This window comes from Gigantopelta aegis, chromosome 8 (genome assembly GCF_016097555.1).
Source record: "Gigantopelta aegis isolate Gae_Host chromosome 8, Gae_host_genome, whole genome shotgun sequence".
Lineage (NCBI taxonomy): Eukaryota > Metazoa > Mollusca > Gastropoda > Neomphalida > Peltospiridae > Gigantopelta > Gigantopelta aegis.
Genome location: NC_054706.1, coordinates 28,697,114 through 28,712,373, shown reverse-complemented (window position 1 = coordinate 28,712,373; position 15,260 = coordinate 28,697,114). Strand labels below are relative to the sequence as shown.

Sequence of the window (15,260 nt, the reverse complement as noted above, 5' to 3'; positions counted from 1 at the left end):
AAGGAACAAGATGAAGGGAAGGGTGTATATGTGTATATCGATATCACACTGATACAGGAACAATATGAGGGGAAGGGTGTAGATGTGTATATCGATATCACACTGATACAGGAACAATACGAGGGGAAGGGTGTAGATGTGTTTATCGATATCACACTGATGAAGGAACAAGATGAAGGGAAGGGTGTATATGTGTATATCGATATCACACTGATAAGGAAAAATATGAGGGGAAGGGTGTAGATGTGTATATCGATATCACACTGATACAGGAACAATACGAGGGGAAGGGTGTAGATGTGTATATCGATATCATAACGATACAGGAACAAGATGAGGGGAAGGGTGTAGATGTGTATATAGATATCACATTGATACAAGAACAAGATGAGGGGAAGGGTGTAGATGTATATATCGATATCACACTGATGAAGGAACAAGATGAGGGGAAGGGTGTAGATGTGTATATCGATATCACACTGATACAACAACAAGATGAGGCGAAGAGTGTAGATGTGTATATCGATATCACACTGATACAAGAACAAGATGAGGGGAAGGGTGTAGATGTGTATATCGATATCACACTCATACAGGAATAAGATGGGGGATGGGTATAGATGTGTATATCGATATAACACTCATACAGGAATAAGATAGGTGAAGGGTGTAGATGTGTATATTGATATCACACTGATGAAGGAACAAGATGAGGGAAAGGGTGCAGATGTATACATCGATATCACACTGATACAGGAACAAGATGAGGGAAAGGATGTAGATGTGTATATCGATATCACACTCATACAGGAACAAGATGAAGGGAAGGGTGTAGATGTGTACATCGATATCACACTGATACAGGAACAAGATGAGGGAAAGGGTATAGATGTGTACATCGATATCACACTGATACAGGAACAAGATGAGGGGAAGGGTGTAGATGTGTATATCGATATCACACTGATGAAGGAACAAGATGATGGAAAGGGTGTAGATGTGTAGATCGATATCACACAGATACAGGAACAAGATGAGGGGAAGGGTGTAGATGTGTTTATCGATATCACACTGATACAGGAACAATATGAGGGGAAGGGTGTAGATGTGTATATGGATATCACACTGATACAGGAACAATATGAGGGGAAGGGTGTAGATGTGTATATCGATATCACACTGATACCGGAACAATATGGGGGGAAGGGTGTTGATGTGTATATCGATATCACACTGATACAGGAACAATATGAGGGGAAGGGTGTAGATGTGTATATAGATATCACACTGATACAATAGTAAGATGAGGGGAAGGGTGTAGATATGTATATCGATATCACACTGATGAAGGAACAAGATGAGGGGAAGGGTGTTGATGTGTATATAGATATCACACTGATACAATTACAAGATGAGGTGAAGGGTGTAGATGTGTAGATCGATATCACACTGATACAATAGTAAGATGAGGGGAATGGTGTAGATGTGTATATCGATATCACACTGGTACAATAACAAGATGAGGGGAAGAGTGTATATGTGTATATCGATATCACACTGATACAGGAATAATATGAGGGCAAGGGTGTAGATGTGTATATCGATATCACACTGGTACAATAACAAGATGAGGAGAAGAGTGTAGATGTGTATATCGATATCACACTGATACAGGGACAATATGAGAGGAAATGTTTAGATGTGTATATCGATATCACACTGATACAGGAGCAAGATGAGGGGAAGGGTGTAGATGTGTATATCGATATGACACAGATACAGGAACAAGATGAGGGGAAGTGTGTAGATGTGTTTATCGATATCACATTGATAAATGAACACGATGAGGGGAAACGTGTAGATGTGTATATCGATATCACACTGATACAGGAACAAGATGAGGGGAAGGGTGTAGATATGTTTATCAATATCACATTGATAAAAGAACACGATAAGGGAAGGGTGTAGATGTGTTTATCGATTTCACATTGATATGGGGAATGGTATATTGGCTACTGGGTGATACAGGAACTAGAGGAAGGGTTGGTGTAGATAACTGTGTACATCAACATCCCAATGATGCTTGTTTTATTTATTTTTTAGCTACTATGGTTGGTGGAGGTTATATTAACGGTACAGCTGAGATGATGGCAATGGGTGGACTTGCAATGACAACGGCGCCATTTGGATTCACGCTTTCATTGTTTATTAGTGGGTATACAAAACGATCTGCTTCTATTACGGGGTAGAATGTAGCTCAGTGGTAGAGCGTTTGCCTGAGGTACATTGATCCCGGGATCTGACGGCCGTATTTCGACCACTGCTGTGCAGCATTGTTAGTACAAGTAGTCCATCAGACGGCAGAGCGTCTCTCTTTATATCGACTAAATGGATCAGTCCAACTGACTGGATTTTTTCTCCTCCCAACCAGTGACCACAACTGGTCAAAGGCCGTGGTATGTGTCTGTAGGAAAGTGCATATAAAAGATCCCTTTCTGCATTAAGAAAAATGTAGGTTTCCTCTGTTGACTACGAGTCAGAATTATCAAATGTTTGACATCCATTAACCGATGATTAATTAATCAATGTGCTCTAGTGATATCGTTAAATGAAACAAACGTTTAAACTTTTATATCGACTAAATGTCTAACAAAAATAATTAAATAAAAAACAAGAACTATCACCAAAAAAATAATAATAACAACATCATATGTTAAACACCAATAGAGTCTTAGTTTAAAATGTGCTGAGGTGTTGTAAAAGAAACATTCTGTTTATTTCCTTTCCATCTATTAAGTACCATTATATCTGTTTCATGATCAAGATTAAGATTTTTTCTTAAACTTCAGTCTCTTCTCACCATCCAATGATATATTTGTATTAACATATCGTACTAATGTGGATGGAAGTGCAGTTTTAATACTCTCGTGCGTTTCCAGTTACAACGTGCATTGTCATTTTTGGGTATTTTTCAAACAAGCTGATTTGGTGAAAGATTTAATGGCTAAACCTTTATTCAAATTAGTAGTTTTGTCAGGTTTGACAAGCAAAATTTCCAGAAATATATGTGTTATATCCGCCAACTCCAGCTTGGGTGTGGTTTGTTAGGGTGTGTACATTGTCAAATATGCATCCAAAATCATGCCGTTTTTGAGACACATTTTGGAATGTATCACAATAATTTAACTCAAAATATTTAAAATGAGTCACCTTTATAATTATGACAATTTCCTTGAGACTAAAAATACCTGCATCTTTCTTTATTTTTAAACTATGGGTGATCATTTAGGATGCCAGGGCTTGGCATGCATGAATATCAACTGAAGATTCACAAGTAACTGTGGTCTTTCGCTGGTTAGATACGTTTTAAAACAACTTGTTGTAACATACTTGGTATCTAACGGCCACTCGTGTAGTATTGTTTGTTGATTAGGTGGCTTATTGTACGCTCCGAAGATGCGTCGCAGTAACTACGTCACAATGTTCGACCCGTTCCAGATCAAATATGGACGACGGGTTGGTGGACTCTTGTTCTTCCCGCAGCTCTGTGGCGACCTCTTCTGGACAGCCGCCATCTTGTCAGCTCTTGGTAAGAAAGGTTTAGTTTTGTAAAAAAAACAAAAAAATAATTAAAGTATTTGTTAAAAAAAAATGTATATTATATGTTGTATTGTAGAAGTGTGTTCATATTCAGTAGATCAAATCTGCCTCCATAATCTCCGAGATATGATGACATAGCAATCAGAAGTTAGCAGCAACTACACCCGATTGCTAGATTCGGCATCAATCTTTATTGCCAAAATTTGGGCACTCTTTAAAGCCCAGAAACAAAATTATGGATTCCGTATTATCCAAATATATTATTTTCACTCATGTTTCCAAGTTTTACACAATATGAAGCTGGAACATCCCTTAATTAGGATGAGTAATAAGTCTCTGTCTCAACCACTGAATTTTCTCAACGTTTCGCTAATATACTACTGACATCATCAGGAGAAGACTGAACATAAAATCCAAGTACTGCAGCATTTAAAAGCAAGATAAAAACAGTTCCGGTGGAAAAAAAAGTTCAGGTAAAAATCTAAAAGTTAAATAGGTAAACGTATCACAGGATAAGCTGGCTGGAGGAAGTAAAACTATAAAATAGGGTGGCTATACGAAAGTCTGTATTTTTATCCATTGCCATTTAATACATTGTACTGTGTTGGGTGCCCAGCCATGCTAGCATTAGAGATAATGAAACGACAGATTCAGCTGCCATGTATGGTTTGCATTTGCCTCGTGCCAGGGTTGGTGTGGCGTACACTTATTTTTAAAATAGCATTAACCAATATACGGTTGCGAAGAACATTCATTCTGCCACGGCAGTCCCGAGACAGTGGCAGTCCTTCTATAGGCAGTTCACGAGGGATGACATTGATTTGTGTCGTGCACGAATCGGTCATACATATCTTAGTGATTTCCCTAAAAATTAGGCAAGGCATGGTAGACCAAACACTTTTGGGGCATTTTCACCATTTTCAGGGCACTTGTTTTTCATTAAAAATACTAAACATTTTTAATTAAAATAAACATAAATGTAATTTATGTGCTTGCTTTAATAAATGAATGGCAAAAGATATAAAAGGCATATTTGATTAATTAATAATACCTTTTTGGGTGTTTTATAAAGGCAATTTTAGAATTAATTACTGAAAAAGTCTTCTTTAATCTCAGGGCAGCATGGCACTGATTGAGGCAAGATGGTGGTAGACTATTGAGGCATGGCACCATGCTAAAACAAGCTAGGGAAAATACTATATCTCATACATTCCTTTATTCTAAAGAAGAATCCTTCTACTCGGTGTGAGCTGTCCACTGATAGTTCGCCACATTTTGATGAGAAAATATATATTTGGTACAAGAAATGTTATGGTATCCTTTGGATTTCAAGCTGCCGGTGGCCACACAAGTTACTGATTTCAGCGCCCTCGTGACGAAAACGCCTCCACTGCCATCAGTCCATAGCAAGAACATTGTCACATACTCATGTCAAATTTTACTGTGATACGATCATAAATAACGAAATTATGCCAGTTGACCTGTCAGCCACTGTGTACACTGAGAGTTCGCCACATTTTGATGAGAAAATATATATTTGGTACAAGAAATGTTATGGTATCCTTTTGATTTCAAGCTGTACATTGAATTTTATTGTATATTTCAATTTACTTACCTGTGATATTTTATATTGTTGTACAGCTCTTTATACTGTTTTCTTTTGACTTGTTTTGTTGTTTAGTCATCACGTCTTTCATGAATTACCTTTGTGTGACACCCAATATCCGATATATTGTTTGTCCTTAAACATCCGTTCAAGCAAATGCACCCATGTGCCAGTATAAGCCATGTATGCCTGGTGAGATTTGTACAATGGTCAGTAATAAAAGCTAGAGTAGCATTTGTCTTCTTATTTGTTTGTTTTTTGTTGTTGTTTTTTTGTTTTTGTTTTTTTGTTTGTTTGGTTTTTTTGGGGGTTTTTTTGTTTTTTTGGGGGGGGGGTGTTTTGGGTGGGGGTTTTTTTGTGGGGTTTTTTTTGTTGGTTTTGGGGTTTTTTTGGGGTGGGGTTTGGGGGGGTCAGTACAGTATTATATCAATATTAAAACTATTATAAACCTTTTCCTAAAAATATTTCATAATGTAAAGGAGAATACATTTATTATTAACATGTATGCCACATTATAAGCTAAGTATAAATGATTTATTTAACTGTCTAATTTTCAGATTTGCTGCCCCATGCCACTCATTCAAATGGTATTTAATAAATTTCAGTGAAATCATCTATTATAAATATAGGATATGATTACCATTTATCACAGTAATACTGTACAGATTGTTCAGCTACATAGTCAGAAGTAACGACCAATGTGCCCTTCGAAAGTATTGACTTAAAGTGCTGGGTATAGCTTTCTCATAGAGCTACAGATTAAAGGGACATACCCTAGTTTCAACCCGTGAAAATTAACACTAAGTTTAGTTAATCTACAAACCTGTAACACATTTGGATAACGTTACAATTGAGTGAAACATGAGTCTGTGACTTTGAAATGGTGAAATACCCTCTAAAAACAGACTAAAACTGGACTCCATAACTGCTACTTCTCAGACGCACGTGCGTTTTTAAAACTATAAAAAATGCATTTTGTGATATTAAAACACCAGGATGACCAAAAACACGTCGATTGTACAGACATTGATAATCTAAACAATCAAATCTAAGTAAAGTCCCTTTAAGATTTTGGTTTCATGAGGTTTGACCCCTTTTTGACAGCGTTTTGGCTCTTAAACTTGTTTTGCTCACAATTTTATTCTATGGTGTCAGGGACCATTTGAGAGATCTTGTATTATAAAGAGCTCATATCAAATTTTCCTTTACAGGTAATAGGTCCAATGTTTTACCATGCTGTCGATGTCAGTAAAAATCACCAACACCTTTTCTGAAACGTCCTTTCGTTTAAAGGCATAATATTGTCACAATCACTGACCTATTTAATAGTTTAACAAAAATAATTTGATTTGTCCCTAAATGTACTTTATTAAACCATCTTCATAACCACCATACTCCAATTGTTAATGATATTTTGTAAAAATAATTGAATTATGGCAATGGTCCATAATTCAAAAATTAAAATTGCAGACAGGGTTGACATGGATTTCACTCCATCATGGTTTAGTTAAGGTGATGCGAGAGCTAGATTTGGTTTTAACAATTAATGTATTTTTTAAATTTATTATACTTTTTTTTAGAGAAATGAGGTCCTTAAATCCGTGACAGTATGCCTTTAATCGGCATGTGGCATAACAATGATAACATATATATGGAATATGAATTCTGACGTAGATTTTAATTTTACTTATTTAGTACACTTTCTCTCAATATGGACTTTCTAAAGACACATCGTACATTAACCCAGCTAATTGCACTATCACTCTCTCATAAGTGTTATATTCATGTATTACACCTCCCTGAAAATGTGTTGAGTTCACTAGGGGACATGTATTGCTTTACCGTTACTCCTACACTGCGTTTTGAGGGAGAATGACGTCACAGACGCTATTCTCTTCTTTTAAGGCAGAAAGTTAAACATCGTTTGTTTGTTTTGGGTTGTTTTGTTTTGGGTCTTTTGGAAGAGGGTTTTGGGTGTGGGTTTTGTTTCTATTTTAAGTACTACATAGTATAATATTTGTATGATAAAACAATAGTGAGATACTTAAAGACGCTTCTCTCTCTCTCTCTCTCTCTCTCTCTCTCTCTCTCTCTCTCTCTCTCTCTCTCTCTCTCTCTCTCTCTCTCTCTCTCTCTCTCCCCGAAATAACAATTCTTTGGACATCAAATAGTTGTGATATGTAATGTGCTGAGGTTTCGCTATTTAAATAAATATTCTTAATTAAATTGTAATTCATCAGGGATCGAAATAGGAAGAAGCAAACTATGGCCTGCTTTTGGGCATGGCGGTCTGGGATCGATCCCTGTCGGTGCACCCATTGGGCTATTTCTCGTTCCAGTCAGTGCACCACGACTGGTGTATCAAAGGCCGTGGTATGTGTTATCCTGTCTGTGGAATGGTACCTATAACAGATCCCTTGCTGCTAATCAAAAGGAGTAGCCCATCAAGTGGCGACAGCGGGTTCCCTCCTTCAATATCTGTGTAGTCCTTAACCATATGTCTGACGCTATATATCCGTAAATAAAAATGTGTTGAGTGCGTCGTTAAATAACACATTTTCTTCCTTCCTTCCACTGACTTTTCAGGAACGACAGTTGGTAGTCTGAGCCTAGCATTAAACACCAAATAGTCGTTGTAATTTAAAACGTGCTGAGGTGTCTCTATGTAACAAACATTCCTAAAACAAATTATGATGCATGTGTCTTATAAGAACACTGACTTTTCAGGAACGACAGTTGGTAGTCCGAGCCTAGCATTAAACACCAAATAGTCGTCGTAATTTAAAACGTGCTGAGGTGTCGCTATTTAACAAACATTCCTAAAACAAATTATGATGCATGTGTCTTATAAGAACACTGACTTTTCAGGAACGACAGTTGGTATAATACTGGACATCAGCGACACCGTGGCCATCATCGTGTCTGCCTGCGTGGCCGTCTTCTACACATTCCTGGGAGGACTGCTGTCCGTCGCCTACACCGACGTCCTACAGCTCGTGTGCATAACTGTTGGACTGGTATGTGACGTTGTCGTATGGCCATATAGGCGTTAGAAGCGGGGTGGGGGGCGGGGGAGGGGGATGGGTCAGGGTGCTGCCTGAAAAGAATTTATACAATATCTAATAATAATAATAATAATAACAATAACAATAACGCTAACTAACAGAATAAACTGTTACTGTCTTAAAGTATGGGCTTTATCCTGCGAAGATTAGAATTCGATAAAGATAAAGCCGATATTTTAAGACAGTAACACGTTATTTTAACTATCCTGCAATCATAAATAATACGTAAAAACAATGAAATGAACAGTTTTACTTCACAATTTTACCGTTTCCCAGAACACTAGGTTCACACATATTGAATGCCCTATATATATATATATATATATATATATATATATATATATATATATATATATATATATATATATATATATATAGTTTATAAATAATAAGTTTGTTTTCAAACAAATATTTTTCTTCAAAACGGTTTTTAAAAATGAAAATCAATTGGAAATAAAAGAATATGTAACTTTGAAAAATCTACCATTCCTTTGCTGATTATAACTAGAAGTAGTTCCTTACTAAAAAGCTATATAACTGGTCACTTATTCGCCATTCTAACCTTCGCAGGATAAAGCCGATATCTTAAGACAGTAACCAATTATCCCTATTTATCTAGTCCTCATATCTTGACAACACATATAGTGATTGCAGGATAAATATATTGAATTTGTCGCGAAAAATACTTTATTCCACCATTTACATAGTCGTCATACATTAAATACGGCTTTGTAGCTATTATTCATAAACAGATTTACTTCGTTCATTAGTAGCTAGTGCTAACGTTTTAAAGATAGCAAATACACGTCACTATTCCCAAAAGATATTAAAATATTTTACTACCCAGAGATAGCAAACAAGGTTTACCGTAAATGATAGCAAACGTATCCTGCTGTAAAATGTGTTTAATTAACCGACATAAACATATTAAATAAAAATACTTATCTACACTAAAATATAAAAAATACTTGATTTCCACAAAGAAAAAAAAGGTAATACAATACACATATAATAATAATAATAATAATAATAATAATAATAATGATAATAATAACAATAACAATAACAATATCATAGTAGTAGTAGTAGTAGTAGTAGTAGTAGTAGTAGTAGTAGTAGTCGTAGTCGTAGTCGTAGTCGTAGTAGTAGTACTTTGTTGTTGTTGTTTTTCCAGCCATTGCACCACGACTGGTGTATCAAAGGCCGTGGTATGTACTACCCTGTCTATCGGATGGTGCATATAAAAGATCCGTTGCTGCAAATCGGAAAGAGTAGCCCATGAAGTGGCGACAGCGGGTTTCCTCTCTCAATATCTGTATGGTCCTTAACCATATGTCTGACGCCATATAACCGTAAATAAAATGTGTTGAGTGCGTCGTTAAATAAAACATGTCTTTCTTTCTTTCTTTTGTTGTTGTTATCATTATAATATATCATCATCACCATTCTTCTTCTTCTTCTTCTTCTTCTTCTTATTATTATTATTATTATTATTATTATTATTATTATTACATGCAGTTCTTGGCGTTTCCATTTGCAATGCATCATCCATCCGTTGACATGTCTCGAGTCAGCAGTACCTGGCTTGGTGAGATAGATGTCAGCAATCTGGGCTCGTATATTGACGTGTGTGTCATGGTGGTCTTTGGAGGGATCCCTTGGCAGGTATGGCTTAAACTCATTTTAATCTAATACAGATTTGACTACTCTCATTTTTAATTTCGCCAATGCATGTGAGCTTTTCAATTCCACTATGGTGTTTTCGAGCTGGGGTGTCGTTAAACATTCATTCATTCATTCATTTTTCAGTTGCTTTTGATTTGTTCATCGTCCGTCCGTCCATCGTCCGACCGTCAACATTTACATTTTCTTTGAAGTCTGTAATTTTGCGATAGTTCTAATTTTATTATATATTAATTTTCTTCATTTTGTTACGATCCCCCTCCAAACCTCCCTCAAAGTTCCCTTGGCATTCCACCACATGTCATTGGGGCCCCCCTAAATGGATTTTTCTGGATCTGCCACTGTTCTCCTAGTGTTTTCATTGGATTGTTCTGAAACTTGGCAAATTGATCCTCTGGGGCAGCTAACACCAGATTCACTATATTGTTTTGTCAAGAAGGTCGTGACTGATCCCATAAATCATTGCCACATGTTTCGTCTTAAGGAGGACTTCGACTTCTCGGGACGATACATCATTCCTACTTGATTTGTAGGACCAGGAGAACTGTCATTGTCATTGCCACTCCCGAGACTACTAAACTGCGATCGCGGTTAATTCGAGCCATTGCCGGGGATTGTAGTCGGGTGTTTTGTTGCCCTAAGAAGTTGGTGTTCCAAATGGCGCTAATTTTGTTGGCATGCCACAAATTTAAATATTTATCCCCTGAATTTTTGGTTTGGCCCAGAAATGTTAACCTGGATAATCTAATGGACCTTGTTGTAAATTAGATTATTTTGATGTAATTTGTATAGGCATATACACTAGTAGTCGAATGTATAATGTTTATAATATTTGAAAGCAAAAGTTACTAAATAATGTTGGCAGGAAGCCGTTTTCATGAAACTTTAAATGATGGGACTTTCAATGAGATTTAAAAAAATATATTTTCAAAAAACAGAATATTACGCTCGTGTCCATCAGATATCATGGTATCTATTAAAGTGACCGACCCTAGGTTTTAAAAACTGCAGATTATTTAATAGTTTTGGGTGGGTTTTTTTAAAATATATAATTGAAATCAGACATTACTTAGTTTAAATTATTGTTTATAGATTATCCATTTCTGTACATCCAAAGTACTTCTAGTCCCCCTGGTGTTTTTAATACCACGAAAAGTATTTTCCTTTTTTTAAAACCGCATGTACCTATGAAAAGTAACGGTTATGAAGACGAGTTGTAGTGCAATTTTTAAGAGTATTTCCCAGTTTCAACATCGCAGCCTCTTTATCCAGATGTGTTACAGGTTTGAAGATTAACCAAAGTTAGTGTCCATTTTCATAAGTTAAAACTAGGGTCTGCTACTTTAAAAGGCCTTTAGTGATCATGTAGTATTCTCTATGTGTGTATGCGTGTGTGTTTCAGACCTATTACCAACGAGTTCTGGCATGCAAGAACGCTGAAGGTGCGCGCCTCTCTTCTATCATGGCTGCTGCCTTCTGTATGGTTCTGGCTATTCCACCCGCCATGATTGGACTTATCGGAGCAGCCGCTGGTGAGTTTCTTATTTCGGGTTGGTTCCCACCTAGCTGATATGAGGTCTTCTTCAAATCTTTAGGAGTAATTGGTAGAGCGTGTTGATAAATAATAATGTTTTATGCCCATTAAGTAATTTTCCATTTATTGTTCAGTTATCTTGAATGCATCGTGTTGCCTCTGTACGTATTTACTGTCACTGTGTCCAATTCTGGACTCCACATCTGTAATCCACATCTGGTTTCATCGTTAAAACTCTTGAAGGTGAAGAAGCTTCCCATTACACTTTACATATATTTTGATCACACACATAAGCGTACGGGCTTCCATGTTTTAAGAGGGTGGGGTGGGCAGGCTAGTGTTTGCCCGAATTAAAACAAAACAAAATGCCCGAATTTGGATACTAGCATTTATTCACATTAGCATTACTACCAATCTATATAGGGTTACAAGCGCATCGCAACAAAATTTGACATGGATTACATCTAATTTTGAGAGTAGATTTATAGACATTTAGCACATTTTGTCCGAATATTTGTATAATTTTTGCCCGAATTTAAGGTTTTGCTGCAGAACTGATAGAGGGGGAGGCAGTTGCACCTCCCTCCTGCCCCGTCTTGTACGCTTATGATCACACACTAGTTATATTCGATTTAATCTTTCTCCTCTCTTTTCAATCTTCCAGACTGGAATCAGACATCTTACGACGGACCTATTCCACTTCCGGAAAGCAAATACAACGTCATACTTCCCATGGTTCTCAATTACCTGTGCCCACTTCCGGTAGCTGTGATAGGCATTGGAGCCGTGGCTGCTGCAGTGATGTCATCAGCCGACTCTTGTGTGTTGTCAACTGGGACAGTGTTTGCAAAGAATATATATACGGATATCTTCAGAAGAAAGGTATGCACATAGATCGGTAATTGAAGTTCGCACCATGAAGACTTGCAAAGCCATTGACTTTCTCATTATCCTTTATCCCAGACAAATAATGCAGGTAGCCGAGTTGTATTCTCATGACAGCGTTTTTGAAGTTTGTGTTTATATGACGAAAACAAAGTATATTCCACTTCATATCACACTTAAAAACCGGATTGTTATCGATCTTTACTGAAATATATATACATTTCAAAGGTAATGATGAGTGGTGCTTTACAGTAGAGAATATAGATAGATAAATATATACAAAACTGTAGATAGATAGATAGATAGATAGATGGATAGATCAGTTTCAGATTTTTCTCTCTAATTAACACTAAGTCGTAAAGAATCACAATTACCCTTTTTCTGACATATAATACTTGCATGCAAGTACAATTTGCGATGGCGATATGTCGCGGGCTACTTTTCACGCATTACTGCGCATCAAAGAGAATTCTTGTCCAGGTCATATTTTCCTTATCAATCCATATAGGATCATCAAACCCTGGTTACAAATACAACATGAAAATTAATGTTAGGATGTCGCGTACCATAACTAGGTCGCCATGATATTGTTTTCACGTATTACTACACATTAAAGGAAATCCTTGTTCCAGCTAAATCTTCATACAGGATCATCATACATTGCATGCATGTACAACTTGGGATGGTGGTGTTTTCAGCACATGGCTTTAATTTGTTTATACTTTCAGGCCTCTGACAGAGAACAGATTTGGGTATTGCGAATCACCATATTGATTGTAGGAGTCGTTGGAACGGCGTTGGCGATCACGGCAAAGAGCATTTACGGCCTCTTCGTTCTCTGTGCAGACCTCATGTACGTCATCCTCTTCCCTCAGCTGACCTGCGTCCTGTGGTTCGCGCCCTCCAACACGTACGGTTGCCTTGTGGGATACCTCGTCTCACTGGTATTCCGAATACTATCAGGAGAGGTCTTTCTCGGCATTCCTGTAATATTAAAATTCCCAATGTATGACGAAACTCTGGGGCAGAGATTTCCCTTCAGGACTACAACAATGCTCATCAGCTTTGCTACGATAACTGGGGTGTCTCTTTTGACCAACTGTTTGTTTAACAGAGGAATAGTTCCTCTAAAGTACGATATCTTTAAGTGTATTGAAAAGGAGACTGAACGTCGTAGACAGCTGCAGCGTGGTGAAAGCATCCTGGCCAAGGGATGTGATGACATTGTTAGTATTCCACACATAAATGCTGCAGTCGAAAAAAGGGCGCCATTGGTTTACCTTTCAGACGATCTGTAAGACATTGATATAAAATGGATTTCCTGATTTGAAAATGATAATTATTGTTAAATGTTTCCGACTAACGCAGCTTTTTAAACGGATAGAATTAGACATAATTATGAATTACACTTGCACACTTTTTCTTGTTTATAACATTGGTGCCAGTATAACCAGTGGGTTTCTGTCTGTACTAATGTTTTTGGTAGCGCTGACTGGATTTTTACTCATATGTTTCTTTTAAAATACCCAAAACATGATTGATAGATCAATTTGCGCCCAACAGACATAAGACCAACTAAAAACACTGACATTTAGTGCAAAACAAAAGTTAATTAGTATGTAACTTCAGCCGGAAACATATTGCAATATCGACCTCGCTATGTCAGCGTAGTTATCATTGGCTCTTCATCACTCCCCTGGAAGTAGTTCAAGGAAAGTAATTTTTAGCTCCCTATAGAATGTGAATTTACATGATATTAATATAGTAATATCTTAAATGGCTCCCCATATTCCAAGTTGGGGGAGTGGGCGGGACGTAGCTGAGTGGTAAAGAGCTCGCTTCATACGTGGTCGGTGTGGGATCGATCCCCGTCAGTGGGCCCATTGGGCTATTTCTCGTTCCAGCCAGTACACCACAACTGATATATCTAAGACCGTGGCATGTGGTATCCTTTCTGTAGAATGGCGCATATAACAGATCCCTTGCTGCTAATCAAAAAGAGTAGCCCATGAAGTGGCGACAGAGGGTTTCCTTTCTCAATATCTGTGTGATCCTTAAGCATATGTCCGACGCCATATAACCGTAAATAAAATGTGTTGAGTGCGTCGTCAAATAAAACATGTCCTTCCTTCCAAGTTAGGGGAACAATTAATCTGTCCTCTCTATTTATTTTATGGTGAGGACTGCACTGTCTACAAAGTTAAACAGAAATAAAGCTTTGATATTCATTAAATCACATTTGTTTTATAATGGAACGATCTAAAGCTTACAGACTTGATTATGAATGTGTGTGACTCTTGTACGTTTACATTGGCTATACTATTTCATGAAACCGTGTGTGTGTTTACCGTAGGCACTGTTACAGTCTGTAGTTGAACTATCAGACGATGTTTTACCGATTAAGTTTAAAGTTTATTTAGTTTAACGACACCACTATAGCACATTGATTTGTTAATCATCTACTATTGGAAGTCAGACATTTGGTAATTCTGACATATAGTCCTCTTAGAGAGGAAACCCGCTACATTGTTCCATTAGTAACAAGGGATTTTGTATATGCACCATGCAATAGATGCAAATACCACGGCCGTTGATATACCAGTCGTGGTGCCCCGGCTTGAACGAAAAATAGCCCAACGGACCCACCAAAGCTTTATGACTGGGCTACGTCAAGCCCCTGTTATCACCGTAAAACTCGTAGTTGACTCATCGGAGGATAAATCATATTTTACACTGAAACCTGAAGTTGAACTAAAGTGCTGTCGGAAATAGAATAAGAATTATTTTCGTCGATTATTTGTTACATATTAAACAGATAAGTAAATATTTTGTAAATATCTGTTCAATGATAGTCTACCAAATTTAGCATTTACTTGTTTGAGCTCTC

At 37.1% G+C, this 15,260-nt stretch overlaps 1 protein-coding gene across 1 annotated transcript in view; it reads left to right on the top strand.

Moving 5' to 3' along the window:
• The window catches only part of LOC121379275 (high-affinity choline transporter 1-like), a 38,007-nt gene extending 23,401 nt beyond the window's left edge, over nucleotides 1–14,606 (top strand). Inside the window, exons 3-9 of the mRNA XM_041507812.1 lie at nucleotides 2,104–2,211; nucleotides 3,434–3,589; nucleotides 8,075–8,223; nucleotides 9,790–9,936; nucleotides 11,357–11,486; nucleotides 12,153–12,370; nucleotides 13,102–14,606. Of these exons, the coding sequence (XP_041363746.1) occupies nucleotides 2,104–2,211; nucleotides 3,434–3,589; nucleotides 8,075–8,223; nucleotides 9,790–9,936; nucleotides 11,357–11,486; nucleotides 12,153–12,370; nucleotides 13,102–13,671 (1,478 nt within the window). The 3' untranslated portion in view covers nucleotides 13,672–14,606. The remainder of the gene's footprint in view (nucleotides 1–2,103; nucleotides 2,212–3,433; nucleotides 3,590–8,074; nucleotides 8,224–9,789; nucleotides 9,937–11,356; nucleotides 11,487–12,152; nucleotides 12,371–13,101) is intronic.
• The last annotated feature ends 654 nt before the right edge of the window (nucleotides 14,607–15,260 follow it).